Below are 18,909 nucleotides of genomic sequence, written 5' to 3' on the forward strand. Positions count from 1 at the left end.
TCATTAGAGAATCCACACAAACATGCAGACGACAGGGTGAAGCACGTCTCTGAAGAATACAAAGCAGAGGTCTTATGGAGCGTCACGGTTTGAAACTACAGCTCAGTTGGCGGTGCCAAACAACACGGTAGAAGCACACATGTAAGATTGTTGTAGTCTGCATTGAGGACATTTAATGGTAAAGACATGGACAGCCACGTTATTAAGCAGCCCATCTTAACTGCAGTTTGATTCTCCACAGTCTCTTTTTCCTTCACAACTTTCTTTGATGGTAAAAGGACACTTTATTTTTCTTCTCTACTGGAACACACAGATAGTAGGAACTATCAACACATGAATCCAGACATATGTGTATTTCCACTTTACAACACCAAGGTTTAGACCGAGGTATTCTTGCAGTCTCCTTGTGAACTGCACTGAATCCATCGGTCAGAATTGAAAACAAAAAAGGCACTGAGTGCAAATAATAGCTGTTTGCTAACAAGGCACCAAAAACAGGAAGCAAGGTCGTTCTATCTGGACAAACAACTTTATTTGTGGTAATGCATCTATACACTGTACATTCAGTCACTGTAGTATATAAGCATAGCTATTTTCAAACATAATCTCATAAAGTCCTTTCCTTTACAATATATCTGTATCGTTAGAGAAGGGAACAGTGGCGCTGGAAGAGAAAGGCATGAAGAATCAAGAAAATAAAGGAAATAGATGAATAAGCCAAGCCTCTTTTCATACTGTATGTGTGGCATTAATACATGGGAGCGCTCGCCTCTTACATAAAAATATTTCTAGTACTGTATATAGTATTAGCAGCAGCACAGGGCTAAAAAGATACATGAGGATGAAGGGAAAAGAATCAGCACGGTGATATAGTAGGTGTAGCTGTGTGCGACCTGTACTGCAGGTCAGCTGATCCCAAACACACTGTTAAAAATTCATGAGTGGTGAAAAAAGTCATGTCATATAAAGACTACAGTAAAAAAAAAAAGAAAAAAAAAGAAGATTAAATTCTCTTATGCATGAACTGTTTTTGAAACATCTCAGTTAAAACACAAAGTTAAAAAAAACAAACTCCCCACCAGCTATTGTAAGAAAAGAGTTTTTGAAAAAGGAAACACCATGTACATATATTATTACAATATCGTAAATGAAAAAATATTTACATTTGTAAATTCTTATTCAACTCTTCACACTGGCTAGTATACTAATGTGGACTGTTATTGCTGCTTTGCTGCCGTCGTTTAGCAAAATGGTTCTTTAGAAAATAAAATGTGTTTTTAAACGTCAGGAGGACAAAAAGCCAAATGTCATTGTCTCCTTCTTTTGTAGAAAACCACAAGCACTGTAAGGCCATTAGTTATTTCGTAAAAACAACTACAAAATGTACCAATTTCAGCTCTGCCAAACCCAGAGTAACAATTTGCCAAAGCAGGTGGCTTTTTTGCCACAGCGTGCACATAATTGATTTCAAGTACGGGGCGAGGAAAGCAATCGTTCAGAAAAACGCCCAAAGCTTTTTAGGATTGTGAAGTTTGTTCGTTGCGCTGAAAGGGAAACATGAGTAAACTGGTGGATTCTCAGAATACTGATATAAAGAGCTGCAGAGCGAGGGCGGGGCTTGATGTGACACCCCTCCCTCTGACAGCTTCAGCATCACCTGTCCTGCTCTGGAAACCTTTGGCCCTCCTTCAGGCACTTTAGGTTTTCCAGCATTGATTAGTTTTTTTCTTTGTGTGAAGTTTGATTTTCTCTTAAGAACAACATACACGTGTTGCTTTTTTTTAATAACATTTCTAAATAAGACAAATTGTTTGATATTGCATAACACAATAAAACCCTTACATGTACAGTATCAATGCCCAATAACTGACTATAAGTATGGCAAACGCTGTCAAATTTCATGCATAAAGAAAATTAGTTTTCTATTAAAAATGTGAACAGAACTGTTAGTTTGAAGTATTCTTCTTTAGAAAGTAAAAACTTCAACACAACAGACAAATAATAAAATATTTTCACATTTAAAACAACATCAATAATTAAAGGAAAACTAGCATCAACACAATGTACATTCTGATTGTATTGCATCCACAGTGTGGCGGCTGATTCACAGCCTCCGGCTTCTGAATACAACGTTTGTTCGTGCTCCTGTTGTCAGACTGGAGAGTGTGCTGCTGCCCAACGCCGGCTTCCTGCTTATTTACAATACTTTCCTAATGAAAACAGAGCAGCAATATTCTTTTGAAAATGCATATAATCAACAAAATGCTATATGGTAGGAGTCGCGTATAAGATGATGCTTTCAAAGAAAGATTGCTGAAAATAGTGGGAGTACGATGGGGGAGGGGCTGTTTTCACCTCATGACAAAGTGCGATTCATTATTGTAAAGTTTAAAAAAAGAAAGGTATATTTATATGTACATACTTTAATTCAAATGAACACTTTGTGGTTACGGACAAGACCAACCACCCAGCCCACTGCGACGGCACGAAAACATCTGGAGTGTGTTACAGACTTCAGGACTCAAACACTCAAATAAAATGCGACTTGTATGTGAGTGTATGCAGAGCATCCAATAAAAGAGCTCGTTTAAAAACTCGTCACCAAGTGACTGGTAGGGATCATCTTTGAGGCTTCATTTGAAATGGAAAATGTGCCTGTTGAACACAAAGCCAAACCTAATCTTTCATGTTAAAATCATTTGCCATGTTTTCATATCCTATCGTGTTTGGGGAGTCGCCCCAATGGGCTGCGATGGCTCCCTGACAAACCCCCGCAGCACATTGGGAAGTCCATTTGTTCATTTTTCCCTCCAATAGCACAGAAAAACAGAAAAACGCTCTTTGTGTACTCTACATATCGCTATGTAATCTCTTAAATAGCTTATAATGTCTTCAGACTCCTATGGTTCATCGTGGCAGGAGGCGCTGGTGGAGGCCTTCCCTCCTGGCCACGTCATTGTAACACCTCCCAGCAGGTGCACACGTTGATGTTATATTGTTATGAGTTTATATCACAGTCCTACAGCCTCTCCTTGTGTCCTTGTGAAGGAAAATCCAGGCACAGCCGCACTCAGCACTACAGAGCCGTTCACTGTGCTCCAGTTTTCAGTTCTACGAGTTCAGAGGTGCAAAAGTCAGTGCTTCAGAAAATGCATGCTTCCAGTCATTCCTCTACGGTACCACTAGACTTTTCATGCACAAGGACAACGCTCCTCCATTCTTCTCTGTGTCTCCATTTGAAGTCTTACGTTTTGTGTTCAGTAAACTGAGGGGCAAGCACAGGAACAGTGGTGTGATGCGGGTGACCTGTGGGACTCGTGGGGTGGCGATCATGGTGGCAAATGGAAAAGGTTCAGCTGTAAGGCTGGCTGCTTGGTTAGTTGTCACCAGTGGGAATGTCCTTGGGTGTCCCGTCTCTTTTACTGTTTGATTTGCTGCTGTAGCTCCTTCACCATCCTCTCCAGGTGCTCCCGAGCTTCTCGCTCGTGCAGCAAGTCGGCTCGAAGCTGCTCACGGTCGGCCTCGGCATGCTGCAGCTTCATCTGGAGGTCCTCGATCTGCAAAACGCAAGGGCACAAATCAGCTGGGACTGTACAGCAGAGGAGAGCAGAACGGTCTGGAGTCAAAAGCACCGACCTCACTCTACACAACTCAGACTAACTGGGCTCATGTACTCAAAAAAACTATAAGAATACACTGTAAAAATGTTGTTTCAGGGCTAAAGAATGAACGACCTGGAAGTTTCCTGCGTTTCCTCAAACAGCCACTTGGCAGTGGCTCCAAGTGGGAGTCAATGTTAAAACGAGCGAGGCTTACAGCCAATGCTTTAACAAGTTTGTTCAAACTGTAACAAAGCTAAAAGTGATGCAGAATAAAGGGCGGCTTAATTTTGACACAGGTGTGTAGCGTTGGTACTCAAAGACACCCAAAGGAGTCAGTTGGTTTGAATCTTGCTTTTCACAAGCAGAGCTGACGTCGCCTCCCTGGAATATTGATCCTATATTCAGGAAGTGAGAAGTTTCTCTCTGCAGGTTACATCCTGTCACCAGGTGCTTGCTCATAGAATACGAATGCAGTGAACTGCCAATCTCTGAAAGCTGAACTGAAACAACAACAGTGGCTGTCCCTCTTTTATCTGTGCTCTTTAAAGCAAACATCCTGATCTTTTGGCTCACAGGGATTACACACGGGATTTGAAAGCTGAATCATCACCTGTGCAGAATACTTTGCACGGAGTCGCCCAGCCTCACAGCCTTTATCACAGACCCTCAGCTGTCGGGCTTGCTCTAGCTCCCGCTTCAGGCGGATCCTTGACTCGTTGGCTTCCTTCATCTTCTTCTCACTCTCAGCTCGCAGACGCTCAATTTCCTTCCTGAGGTTGCGCTTTGCCTCAGTCGCCTCCCGCAGCTTTTCCTTCTTGGCCACCCGCAAGAACTCCAACTCCTTCAAAGTAGAGAACACCACAGCCGGGGGTTAGCAGCCTCTTACCATTCACGCTCAAACTCAGAGTTACGGCTGGTCCTGGGTCTGCTTAGCATTCTGTCCTAAAGCAGAATATGTTGTCTTTGAATGTCTCAAATGTTACAGTATTTCTGTTTGTCTTCCAAACAGGCACGTTTTTCAATAAAAGGAATGAACTAAACTATGTCCGTAGACATGGATGCGTCACTGAGAGAAACTCGGAGTGCCCACAGAGCTTAAACAACATCTTAAATGAGCATCGTAGGAACGTGACCCGCCCCGCTGCCTGTCACAGTCCTGTCTCTGAACTGCTCACACTTCAGTGTCAGTGTTTACACTAAGCCAGTTCAGCTGACAGAGTCTGGGTTTACTTCCTCTAAATCTCTAAGAGAGAGTCAGTCTGTGCCGTGGCAACACGCCCATCGCCTTCTCATGGGAAACGAGCAGCTGGGACTAACTTATCTGTCATCAAGCTTTGTTGGTTCCTACAGTGACAACTAAAAGTCCATCCCCATCACAGCCTGTATTTCACAGAGACTTGAAATGAAACCAAAGCTATGAGGATGAACTGAGCTAAACACAGGAGGAAGGAGAGCAGAGGCTCTGCTGCTGGTTTAGCTTGTGGGGGACATGGATATGCACTAAGCTCTAATGGAAAGTGAAAGTAGACTGGCGTCTGGCTGCTTTTCTTTCTCTGCATGCATCTTGTGTTGCTCACCCACACCGGCTCTGTTCTGCCAAAAATGGTCCAAAAATAAAAATGGAAGTCTGGCCTTTCCCTTTGCAGCAACATCCGCTGCCACTGTTATCATTTGCTAACTCATGCTAAGCTTTGTGGGGAACGACAGTGACTTCTACTAAAGCTCAGTGAATCTCCTGTGTGTGCACACACTCTGTGGAGTGTAGAGCTTTTGTTAAGGACGGCTAAAACAAGCCAAAACACAAGTCATAGTGATAAATTTAAATCTACGGCCCCTGTAGGGTAGTCCACTTCATGTCACACAATACAAATGTGTTAGTTCCCATTTACCTATGCTTCCACTCTTTACCTTGGCACTTTGTATTTAATGCAAATACACAAAAGTTAGGATAATACTCATGTTGCCTTCCAACAAGGATTACCTGCTGAAGGCTTCGTTTCGCCTGCAGGGCCGATCCCAACTTCTCCTCCTGCTTCACCCTCATCTTAACTATTTCGTGCAGAAACCTCTCCTTCGACTCCTTGGAATCCAGCCCACTGTCCAGCGCCTGCCTCAGGCTCTCCAGCTCTGACTCCAGGCCCGACTCTGAAGAGGTGACAGGGGCTGGTGCTGCCACCGATGTGGCTGCCGGTGCCGTGCTTTCGGCTGACGCGATAGTGCAGATGGGACCTTGGACACCGGGCGAGCTCAAGTCTTTGGCTGAGCTGCTGGATGAGGTAAAAGATGGCGACGACAGGGAGGACATGGACGAAACAGCTGTTGGAAAAGGCCATGGAGATGAGAGAGGATGAAACGATCACCTGACCGGGGCTACATGTATTTAGCCAAACAATGAAACAACCTTTACACATCTGATTATCGTTAAAGCGTTCGTTTCTTACCTTCGTCGCGGCTCTCCACCTCGATCTCCACCTCAGAGTCCTTGTCATCCTGAGGCAGCGGAGGTTTGCAGGCTGCTGAGGAAGCAGGCCGAGGGATTTCATGTGCTGTGGACTGGAGCTCCTCGGTAGCTCTCCTCTTGCGAGGCCTGGTGTTGGGGTGTGCGCCCTCACCTGGAGGTTCGCTTCCACTTGGGTAGGAAGTGCTGGGTATCGATGGGGACAGAGGCCCTACCTTGCCTAGTGGTAGCGGAGTGAGGGCGACGTTGGGGGCCACTGCATTCTCTAGGGTCTTGTAATTGTAGAAGCTAAAACGAAACCAGACCAGCATGACGCGTGTTGCTTTACATACAATAACCTAAATCCAGGTTACACGATTATCAAGACAGAGATCCAATAGTACGGATTGTTACTGCTGTGTTACACAGTCCAATCTGAACAGCCTCAGCAGCCAAACGCGTTGGGAAACAGTCAAAGCGCCCGCAGCTCTTTCCTCCCACTTCAGGAGAAACTGGGCCAGATCATCTGTGATATTTTGCAGACTGCGCTGGCAGCACTGTGCCAAGTGGGTGCCCACGGCATGAGTGTGTCAAATGTGTGTGAATGGTAGAGTGTGGGAAGCTGTGGAACAGTCAGACTTGACCCCTGTGACACCAGCCCACCCAGACAAGTGAGAGAGCACTCCTCTGGGTGGGAGCTCCACATACCCAGCTAAGTGAAGCAACTGCCATCCTCATGAGCAGCAGCTTCCCTTAGACCGCACATCTACTGAACTCAGGTTTATAATGGACTTGGTGCTGTTCTCACCTGTCTCTCAGCAGAGCCAGCGGGTTACTGGAGGGCTCCTTATCACCCGCAGAGATGTGGGGGGACCAGGGTCTGAAAGCTGAGGGCCTCTGCCTGGACTGAATGCAGTTCAGCCCCTGGAGAACAAAAGTGATTCAAGTTAGTGAGGAAATTACACCGAGCCACAGAGTTTAGGGTTAACAAGGACAGAGATGGCTAATCAGATTACTTTTTTCAAGTAATAAGTAAAGTAAGGGATTACTATTGCAAAAATGGTAATTAGATTACCGTTACTTTCCCGTAGGAACGCTGCGTTACTGCGTTACTAAAACTGTGATTTTTTGCGAGAGTGTCTCATGACAGTGACGTAAGCGAGTGCGACGTTCGTGACAACAGCTGTGTGCAGATCAACAATGGATCATATATCGAGTGCGGGAGAGAGTATGAGCGTGCAGCGTTTAAAGCGTGGAAGCACTGACCTTACTTTGACTTTGATTCCATAAAAAGTGACAAAAACATTAGCGTCCGTTGTGCGTGGGAGGAAAACTTCTTTTTACAGCGAAAAAACCCCTAAACTTCCAAGCAAGCACCGAGTGCGCAACGACGTAATGGGAAATTCACAGAGAAACTCGAGGATTCTTCCACTGACCGCTGCGGCACACCTGCACCAGGGCAAACCTCCGCCTACCCTGCTCCTGCTTTACAGGTGAAAATAGAGCAACAGGACCGCTGAGTCTTTGATTTTATTTATTTTCTGCTGTGTTTTACTTGCATCTATTTGAAAGAGTGAGTGTAAACAGAAAAAAATATTTTATTTTATGTGCTGGAATGTGCAGAAAATAGGTTTAAATGTTAAACTCATTTCTTCCAGTCAGAGAATGTTGCATGTAATTAAATTTTTTAAAAGATTAAAACTAATAAAACAAGTTTTAAAAAGAGACTTTTCCATTTGATTACATTTTGCATGATGGATTATGCAGAAAAAGTAGAATTGGGCTGAAAGATCTATCGCTTCATCACCTATTCAGGTTGTAAATCGTGTTTTTAAAAAGTAACTAAGTAACTAAGTAATTAATACTTTTGAAAATAAGTAATCAGTAAAGTAACAAGATTACTTTTTGGGGGAAGTAATCAGTAATTACTTGACCAACACTGAACAAGGACATTCCCATTGGTCACAACTACTAACCATTAAAAAACTACATAAAATGTATTCATTTTTACTATCAGCTCACAGGAAAAGTCGATAAGCGTGTGAATATTAACATAAACATCTTTATAACTTGGCCATAACAACAATATGCAGTGAAGAAACTGTTCCCTGTTGTGATCATGTAAACTCCTGCTCACAGTCCCAGGTCCACTGCTACAACAAGAACAGGAGCCCACTTACACTATGAACCTTCTCTGGCTGTGGGTGAGGACAACGGCTTTTTGTTTCTACTTCATGGTATTTAATATGATTTTTTCTTACTAGTATTGGTTTACTATAATAATGGACTCTGATATGTTGGAGAAGAGAAAGAAAAGATAAACACACAAAGAAAAATCGGTCGCAGTGTTGACAGGTTTGTGTCGCAGCGATCTCTGCTCTCTGAGAATCTCCATGAACCTCGAACACTGTAGAAACTCCTCTGAGGTCAAACCTCCAAACTGGGAGGTGAAATTACACCAGTGGACTGTTCAGCAGTCGTGACAGCAGTTTGGCACTCATCAGTTAATGAGATTTTATTTACTTCTGAAAAATCACAACTTTATTAGGACTTATTAACTTTACCATGTTACAGCTGCAAGTTACTGTAAATGTTTTAGGATGTTCAAAGAAAAAGAACAAATATTTGTTTGCACAAGGTTAATATTCCCAAAATTTCATTTTGACATAATGTAAATATGAAACATGGATATTAGACAGGTGTCACTGGTATCAGAACATTTCCCTCCTGTTCTTATGGTGAAAGCTGCCGTTTATTCTGGGTACAAAGAGTAGAATGAGTCACTTCAGTTGTTGGTGTAAATGTGTTACTGTGTTGGACACACTGGACATGGGTCAGTACAACCAAGCGTCACTCAGCACGTGGCCACCATTAGCACTGCATGCCAAATCTAAAGATAGTGCTGTGTGTCCTGATTTCACATGTTTTTGCATATTTGTCAGTTACGTGTTTCACATCGTCACACAAATGTCAGTAGTAGAAAAAGACGACTGAGGTGAATACAACATTTTGACTTTTGATTTGATTCATTAAGAGAAAAACGGCTATCCAACCCTGAACTCTCAGTTCTTTCTTTAGATTGTGACACAAAGTCATTTCTGAGGCTCCACAGTGAGAGCCTGCATCCACACATGTGGAAAACTTGGAAGAGTACTGGACCTTCCGAGGAGAGGAAAGAGCACATCATCGACTCAGAAAAGAAAGGGGAACAACATCTGAACAAGTGCAGGCCTAATTTGCCTCAGGCTGCATTCATGATTCAACAATGAGAAAGAGACCTGTGGAAAACTGTCACCAGTGGGAGCGCTGTGAGGCAAAGCCATGCCTGAATAAAAAGAAGAAAAAGGCCAGTTTCAGGTGAACCTCAAGCACACTGAAGTCATGCAGCAGGTCAATACTCCACAAGACACCAGCAGGTCGAGGCTCCCAAAATGAAGTGTGGATCTGAAGTCAAAGAGCACACTTCACTCTGAATTTAAACTTCATACTCGAAAACTGTCCGATGTGGCTGACTTAAAGCACTTCTGCACAGTTACTGCAAACATTTGAGGTTTCGTCATATAGACCAGGAAGTTTGGAGAGCAGAATGAAAACTGGACTTTTTCTCCACTCTGGTTATGTGTCTGATATAAAAATGAGCTTGATGATCTGAAACAGATAAATGACAAATCTGCGAAAGAAAGCAAACCGTTCATCTTCACATGACATCACGTGTCATGTCGTGCATCATGATCACCAACATGTTCTCCTGATTTGACACTGACCTTGTTGGGAGTTGGCAAGGACTGCAGCCAGTCGTGCTGCTTCGCTCTGTCGGCCAGCGGAGTTTGTGATGAGAGGTCGTCATGTTTAGACCTTTTCATCGGGATGGGATCGGACACCTGAGAACAGAAGAAGGTGTGTTTAAAGGATCAATCAGACCATGCCGATGTCTGCATCACTCCAGTGTCAGTGAACTGAGCAGCCTGTACTGGGGAGTGCCAGCAGGGGTCTCCGATGGCTGAAGTTAAATGTAGGTGTGCCGCTTACTCTTCGTGTGTCGTTCTATTTCTGGCAAAGGTCACACACACACCTCACAGTCCGCTTTATGGCAATGTGTCACAGAGTAACCAATGTGAGGGCATGTGCTCAGAGGCAGCCAAGAGAGTGAGTGTGTGTGTGTGTGTGTGTGTGTGTGTGTGTGTGTGTGTGTGTGTGTGTGTGTGTGTGTGTGTGTGTGTGTGTGTGTGTGTGTGTGTCATCCATATACACACACGCATGTGTGTATTTATATCCTTGTGGGGACATCTCATTGACATAATGCTTTCCCTAGCTGCTTACCCTAAACATCAAAAATGGAGGCCTGACCCTGACCCTAACCTAATTGTAACCCTGACACTAAAACCACATTTTGAGTCTCAAAAATGCCTTCAAACTCATGGAGACGGGATTTTGGTCCCCACAAGGGCTGTTTGTCCCCACAAGTATAGCAAACTACCAATTTTTGGTCTCCATGAAGATGTTAATACCCTCCCACTCACACATTCATTGGTATGAGTGTGTGCCATCGATATACCCGTACAGACAGACAAGCAGGGGTTTGTTTCTTTTCCTCCCCGTTATGCTGACTTTGTGGCTATGACCTCAGCCTCTCTAGGCTGTGACTGTCACTAGTACACACACACACACACACACACACACACACACACACACACACACACACACACACACACACACACACACACACACACACACACACACACACACACACACACACACACACACACACACACACACACACCCCGAGTGATTACAGTGACTGAACAGATTGCATTCAGCTAGACTTTAAATATGATAAAGACTGTTTTAATTGTAGAGTATTTACTCAGTAGCAGCCACAGCTCCAGGAGCCACAGACTGCCCGGCCCTGTGGCCCTGTGGCCTCGGGGTTCCTGACACTGAGGTTGGTGAAACCGTTTTCATGACTGACCTACTGTCACACTAAGCAGGCTTAAAGTAGGGGTCACGGACAGTGTGCTCCACTTCATGGCTCTGCACAGGACATGGAGGAAGCCTATTTTATTCTTTGTGACTGCTGAACTTAGTCCTGGACTTTGTTGAGGTCACGGCTTGGACTGGAGGTCACATGTAGCCAGGTTTGCCTCGGCTCCGTCAAACCATTAACATTTATGCATAGCTTAAATGTTTTGGCAGGCACCTAAAATAAAATGTATGGATCTCAAAATCCTTATCATCGGAGATAGATGCACTCTCTCACTGTGGTTTTCTCTGTGAGGACTTCTCTTGAGAATCAGCGATGTGAGCAGGAGTAGCACTATCTTTACACCATCACACAGAGCAGCCCTGCGTGATGTCAACAGGTGGTCATTTGTAATGGGCTGGACGCTGCTTCTGTCGACTGTTGGCAGTGTGTCACGTCTGCCACATGTCTGTGTAATCAGAGCTGCTCTCGTAGGAAAGTGGCTAGACGATCAAATACCACTGAGGTCTGCCGATGTGACAGCTGGCCTCGATCTGCCTGACGTAAGACTTCGTGACTTTCCATAGCAGCGTCACAGCATTGAAGCAGCCTTCATTATCTGGTCTGCTGGTGTAAGGGAACTGTTATCTGGAGGCTCGGGTCTCAGAGGAACACAGTTGTGGTTCCTTTAAATGAGAAACCACGCTCAGCGCTCAGCTTGTTTAAAGACGTCTTTTCTATAAGTGTCTCAAAGGTACAGCAAGCACCAACGTACAGTCAGGTTTTGTATTCCTATTGTTTGCTAAGCTCTTTGATAGAGAACCTTAAACTATCTAACAGAGAGTGATTCATGGCATCATTACACTGACTGTTAATATATCAACTGCAAATTTAAGCATTTTTAATTAAAAAAATGGGTCCAAATAGCTTTTTTTTTTTTAAACTAGGCTTTGCTCTGGTGTAAAAAACAAATATATTCACACACATTTATCACCTTTTTACCGCCTTAGCACTTCAATCAGCACAACTATAGCTTCAATTTTTCCATTAATTCTAACTAATATTTTTATCTGCTGTCATTTTGCTGTCAGTTGTAAACCTGTCCTTCCATGTGCTTCTATGGAGAGCATCGAGTAGGAGCCCAGAACAGAGCTCCATGAGAACAAACACAGAACGAGGAGGAGATACAAGAACCTGTGGCCAGGTGAGGGTAGTTAAAGTAGCAGAGATGAGCAAGTGTAGGCTGGGACTGATGTCATTAAATATGGCACGACTCAGCAAACATGTGGGTAAGCACCCTGAACCAGCTCTGACACTTTGTGTCCACTCATATATTTAATACTATGTTACCTTTCAAACAGGCTTCCACAGTATACTGGAGTCCCACACTCACACAATAATAAGGACATTACCATTTTTCATAGAAGGTAAACAAACACAAAAACCCCTATAATAGCGCACAAGAGTCTTGGTCGCTATGATTGTGGGTTATCAAGAGATCAAGACGTGTCCTAGATTTGACTGCAGCCGAGCAGCCAGAGGCAAGCGGCTAGAGCCTGCAGCTGAGAGGGAGACGGGGAGAGGGGGGTGGCAGACAGCTCTGGCTCTGGGCAAAGTCTCCGTGCCACGTGCCAGTCCTTGTCTCGTGGATTAACAGTTGCCAACACCGCGGTCTCCATACGGTCCTGGTAATCACGGGCACACGGGAGGAACAGGGTCAACAAAGCCGGCAGCTGAGCCTGCGTGCTTCAGCGATGCAGAAATCTGAATGTCTCGTTGATTGAACAACGGGAGGCAAAGAGTCAGGAAATTCCTGTTTGAGGCATGTCAGTGGGACTGGTTCTCAGTCCAAAAGTGAGCACCGGTGTAATCTTTACTACTGTGTCTGACGTCACGGTGTGTGTCATTGTCTTGCTTTCTTCATGAGGAATAAGTCTCTAAACCAGCGATGCCTGTCGAAGCGCAGACCCAACAACTACACCAACCCTACCCCCCTAACCCTATTATAGTTTGATTTCTGACATCATCTTTATACGTGAGAGTAAACGTTATCGAAACGCTTGTGTGGGATGAATGACGAGTCTTCGAGCAAACACCGAGACCTTGACCGAGATGTGAGCAACACACATCTTGTTTATTGGAAACTTCACAGTCCTCTCCAGATAAGACGCTGTGCTCAACAGGGTGCTGTAAGTCAGAGTTCAAAGACGTGCCAAAGTATGCAAGCGTGCACACACACTTGTGCACCTTGCAGCAAACCCACTCCCTTTATGATCCGGCGTGGATTCCACAGCAGACAGGATGTCACACTTCTAAGATAAGACTTTGTGATTAAGCAGGGCGTGTTAGACGTGTCGAAAGTGCACCGTCTATGTACTGCCTTCCAGTGCTTGTATTATCTAGGCACAGGCCTTACTGCGATATCGAGAGGGTGGCAGTGGCTCTTATTGAAAGTCAGATATGATTTTATTAGGAGAGCTGCAGAGTGGTGTACAGGCCGGGATCTGTCAGATGTGCCTCGCACGGGAATCGCACAAAGGATCGAGTCACGGAGCAGCATATGTTGAAAAGGTCTGTCCGTAGCATGTGTCTGGCAGAGCCGTGGTGGGTGTGTATCTCTGTTAGGAGTGTTTGCGGCAGAGACAGGAAGGGTGGAGTGAGAGCAGTCTTCTCAGTTTAAGTCTGTCTGAAAATCCTCAGTTTCACTTCCTGTGTCTGCAGGCCATCGCCGTTTGTCTCTATGAATAGAATCTTTTTGTCAGACTTTTGTGTGTAAACCATTTTTACACATATATGGAGAAGAAAATCCTGAAAAGAGCATGACCACGAGGTTACCACCGAATCCCCCGCACCACGAGCGCTGTGCAAAGACATTCAGTTCTTTAAAAACGTACATAAGTCTTGCAAAGACAAACGGGGAAGTGAAACTTTTAACAAGACTGACACTGCTACACTCTCACTGCACTGACCTTTAAACGGTTAAATAACATATATACTTGTGAAGCTGGGCACAATCTGAGATGGAAAAGGAACGCTAGAGCAAGATCCCAGTGTTGATGAAAGCTGTGCTTTCTTATTGTGTTGTACTCACAAACACAGAATCAGTCTGACTACAGAAACATGTTCAGTTTGTTTTAATCATTCCCTGCATGCTCCGATACACCGACAAGACGAGCAACACTAGCCGATCCTGTCTGCTGACGTCTGCTGAAAACCATGACTGAACACGGCGGACGCACACGCTCTTTCTTGACAGCCCACTGTCACCACCACATTGTTTCCTTTGCTGCCACTCCCTCCTCTTGCTCGTCTTCCCCTGAACCTCCACCCACCTACCCAGCTCTTTTCGTCTATCTGTCTGAGAGCGTTTCCTGTGTCATAGATTACAGGATGTCCTCTACAAACAAGTTAGATTCCAGCTGCAGAGAAAAGCGAGCAAAACAGAGCCTCGCAGAAACATACTTGCAGCACAGCCTCACAGAACCTGACAGCTGGCTTCAACTAAACGGTTACATTAAAAAGAAAACGTCACTGAGTGGTTTTTTTTGACTCATACACAAACATTAGTGCAGGCATTAAACTGTGCTGAATGTTGTGCGTTTCCTTGGAAAATCAATTTCCTTTTGTGATTTCTGTTTTGACTGTGTATCAGGTGGTCAGACCGCAGATGAATCAGAGGCAAACAGCTTGCACGAGTAAGGAACCAAAACAGGTCACCTAACCCAAAATCCACCACATGCCAGGCTGACATGAAAGGGGCAAATAACTCTGCTTCTCCTTCGCTCAGGAGCCGCACCCTGCCTGTGACCTGACTTTGGCCTCGCTGCATGTCTTGCTAAGGGGCCCGCTGCAGTGGAAAGGGAGGGGCTCTTCCTGAAGACAAAGCGGGAGCTTAGCTGCCTTTGTACATGAGAAGCCACAAAACCCAACATATGCTGGGGAAACAAACAGGTGTGAGACAACATGCTCCATTTTTGATGCAAATAAAAAGGACGGACCCTGATGCTCTGGGATCAGTTCATTGGCTCTGGATGAACAAACAATCTCACTAAGTGGCTTTTATTCAAGAGATATGTGAAGGTGAACTCTGTGTGCAGACTGTGTGTGTGTGTGTGTGTGTGTGTGTGTGTGTGTGTGTGTGTGTGTGTGTGTGTGTGTGTGTGTGTGTGTGCGCGCGTTTCAGTGTGCGTGTGTTTCAGTGTGCGTGTGTGCGCACACGCTGAGCTTCAGTTTTGGTTGGTAGTTCGACCCACCATCACCTCCTTGGCCGACAGGTCACAGAGAACAATCGTGCCTCTGTCCTCTATGGAGTAAACAGAAACACACTTTACATAATTACAGCACTGCATCAGATCACTCTTATTATTCAAGACTTCCCAGTGTGCTGGGGTGCAGTTTTCAACATGAACTGGTTTGCTGACTCCACTTGAAATGGCCTCATCTAATATTCACTTTGATGTGGTGCAAAGTCATTTCTCCTGCACTCAGCACATAAGTAACTGAGTTTTTCTTTTTTTGGGAAGTTTTGAGTTAGAAGGAACAAGTAATAAGTTGTTGAGTTCACTGGGTAACAGACAACTACCAGCTGTATACAGAGAGGAGGCCCATGCACGCTGGATATAAACACAGACTAGGACAACTGACACCGACGGCCAAGGACTCCCTCCTATTATCCTTCTATGAAGTCTGCTCGAGCCTACCATCATGTGCAGTTGCTCCAATGTAAACTGGCAACAGTGCAGTCAAACCAGGCTAAACAGGACATCGGTGCAGATGGAGATTATAAAGTCTAATCCCCCCCTCCATCCATTCTCTTCCAATCATCAGGGTTGCCTATCCCAGCTACCATGGAGCAGCACCCTGGACAGGTCACCAGTCTGCCCCAGGGAGTGACCAATTAACCTGACCCCACTAACTGCATGCATTTGGACTGTGGGAAGAAGAACCCATGCAGATGCCTTGTTGCTGTGAGGCAACATTGTGCGACGTGTTGCCCTAATCCCCATCTGAGACATCATTTACCCCATCAGCTGTGAAATTTCTACACTGCCAGTTACCCCTTCTTCCTGGAACTTTGACCCAATGTTAGATCTGACGATTCTGTTTATTTGAAATGGACATGTTTTTCCCAGGAAAGATGTGGCAGCAGGTCTGTAGTTGTTTTTAGGCCTTTTCCAGGAAGACTCCTGAGAGGCTAGTAGACAAAACAGAGGGCCAACTTCCCAGAGACGGTCTAAAGTTCAAACACTTGTAGCAACTAACCAATACAACCCCTGTACAACACTAACAGGCCAAATATAATGGTTAAATTACATACTTAGATCCTCCTAGTTCATGTCCTTTGTAGACATGAACTATACTATTTCAGGAGTCTCAAAATCACCTGACCCTCTAAAGGGAACGCGGCGCCTCCGTCTCAAACACACATCAGTAAAATTAAAACCACCAAGTCTTTTTAATAGGTCATAAAAACCTATAAACTGACAGATTTGTGACACCTCATGGAGGGCAAGCTTTCATTTAGAGCACCAAAACTGTCAGTTTCACATGACAAGACTGATAACTGTGAGAGGAAGCATAACGAGAGGGAGGACAACACACGTATTGTGTTGTATGCAGGCCTTTCCCACTGGCGCCCTGGAGGCCGTGCAGATCCACACACACACACACACACACACACACACACACACACACACACACACACACACACACACACACTCTTTAGGAAGGGAGAGGGGTCTCCATTTCCTGTCGCCAAATTTGCTTTGGCAACTCTCTCCGTGGGAATGGTGAGAGACCAGCTCCGCTGAGCCACAGAGTGCTGCAGATTAGCTTTCCATCCTCTCAGTGGGGCCAAACCCCCCAAAACACAGAGAGAGAAAGAAAAACTAAGATGGAGATAGAAGAGAAAAGGTGGGGGTCAGGGTAAGCACAGACATATGGGTATTTCCATAGCTGTGCTTTATTATTCTCTCCTTAGTTTTGCAGTTCAGAGGGAACTGCTACTGCTAACGTTAGCAGATGCATTGATGCTGCATGTTGGATTTGAAGGACTGACAGTGAACTGTTGTATAATACAAAAGTGTTTTATCTCTTTCTTTTCTTGAGCGTGCACATGAATTCCTTTGTGTGTGACGGTGCCACATCGAGCTCTTTCAGAATAAAGAAACCAAAAAATGCCTAAAATATCGTTGTGATGCAGAGAGGCAGAACCACAAATTATGGACATTATGTGCTAGCAAGCACAAAGACTTGTGGAACTACTTATACATTTCTCCCCATACTCTAAATGTATTTAAAGTATGGTCCATTGCTATGCTACATTTGCCTTTAGCAGCGTGTCCATCACAGCCTACATTATGTATGTATATGTATGCTTAGCCAGTCCATCCATTTATTAATGTCACAAAATGTGAATCAAAAGATGCAAAATTAATTCAAGTCATTTTTTATACAACAGTGACTCTGACTGGCATTTAGTAACTTATCAAGGCTCCTGTTAACAAAGTGAGAAAAGAACCCTACAGCAGGGCTACATGATGTCACACAGTGGGCGTTTCCTCGGTTGTGTGAGTGTTTGCATGTATGCACTTCATGTTTCACACAAAGACATCTAAATGATTATTATGCTATGATATTAGGTGACAAATTTAAACCTGTACAAGCTGCAGACTGTTCAGCTGGAGGATGTTTCAGGTAAAGTATCAGCTGTTCTCATATCTCAGCTTGATTGTCAAAGGCGATGATGAGCCAGACTTGTGTTTGGAGAACTGTGGGATAGCACGGAAGAGAAGGTTGAAGAGCGAGGAGGAATGTGCTGATGAAACAGCTGTCCCATTTTAAAGATGGCTAGATGTGAATTATGGGTAATGAGGGCAGGAGTGTGTCTGTGTGTAGGCTGCAGAAATGGGAAATGCAGAGCGTACATCATATTTCTGCTTGGTGTGTAGTGTGCCTCAGGGCTGAGGTCGCTAGTGAAAAGGTCACATGGCTGAGCAAATTCATAAGTAGCACTGTGTGTGTGTGTGTGTGTGTGTGTGTACTGCTGCTAACTGGACTGGTGTGCAAGAAGTTGTTCCTTCACACACACACACACACACACACACACACACACACACACACACACACACACACACACACACAGGTTTTCCAAATTACTGGCACTGGAACAGCAACAGGCATTCTGGGTGCCTCCGTTCAGACTGTAGCACATGCCTTAACATGTGACAGCCACACACATGTTAAAGCACTCACATACACACACACAGAATAATTTGCACACTCCTAAATACACACAGTGTGCACAGGTTTATGAATAAGTAAAAACACGCCCACTCTCAAGCATCAGAGCTGGCAGCTCTGTTGTAATAATGTGAGAGTCACCGTGAATCTCTGCAGCACTGAACATGGCAGCATGCAGCTGACTGAAAACACACTTATGTCACACTCTGTGGAACGGCTTCTCCACAGACCAGAGATGATATCGTGGACCTTTTTGGGGTCCATAGTTTAAAAAAAAAACGTCCAGCTTTGACACTGGCCTGGCACATCTGGTCCCCACTCATTGATTCCATTACTTAGTTGGGGGTGGTCAGCTGCAGTCACCCTCTGGTCCTTGCAGGTGGCTGGGGTGGTCTCTGGGGCTATGGCAGTCTGGTGCCTTCCTGGGGGCTGGAGAGCTGCCGTTTTGGGGCATCTGTGCGTCTGCCTCGGCTGGTGGTGGTTGGTGGCTGGGGTGGGTGCTGCCTTGCAGTCTTGGGATGTGGGGCCTGGGGGGCTTGTGGTAGCAGGTGCTGGCACAGGGCCAGGTGGCTGGCCTCCTCTATGCGGGTGCAGGCGCAGGGCAAGGGGCCCTGGTGCCCGAGGTTACCTGATTTTCTGGCTGTGCGGGAGCGATCTGCAACCTTTGG

At 45.0% G+C, this 18,909-nt stretch overlaps 1 protein-coding gene across 1 annotated transcript in view; it reads right to left on the bottom strand.

The window, feature by feature from the left end:
- Positions 1-510: 510 nt before the first annotated feature.
- skia (v-ski avian sarcoma viral oncogene homolog a) overlaps positions 511-18,909 on the bottom strand; it is a 63,833-nt gene continuing 45,434 nt past the window's right edge. The window contains exons 2-7 of the mRNA XM_004545939.6: positions 9,804-9,920; positions 6,848-6,963; positions 6,044-6,348; positions 5,584-5,918; positions 4,213-4,443; positions 511-3,557 (exon numbers count right to left, since the gene is read on the bottom strand). Of these exons, the coding sequence (XP_004545996.1) occupies positions 3,420-3,557; positions 4,213-4,443; positions 5,584-5,918; positions 6,044-6,348; positions 6,848-6,963; positions 9,804-9,920 (1,242 nt within the window). The 3' untranslated portion in view covers positions 511-3,419. The remainder of the gene's footprint in view (positions 3,558-4,212; positions 4,444-5,583; positions 5,919-6,043; positions 6,349-6,847; positions 6,964-9,803; positions 9,921-18,909) is intronic.

Source organism: Maylandia zebra, linkage group LG20, assembly GCF_041146795.1.
Source record: "Maylandia zebra isolate NMK-2024a linkage group LG20, Mzebra_GT3a, whole genome shotgun sequence".
In the NCBI taxonomy this organism is placed as follows: Eukaryota; Metazoa; Chordata; class Actinopteri; order Cichliformes; family Cichlidae; genus Maylandia; species Maylandia zebra.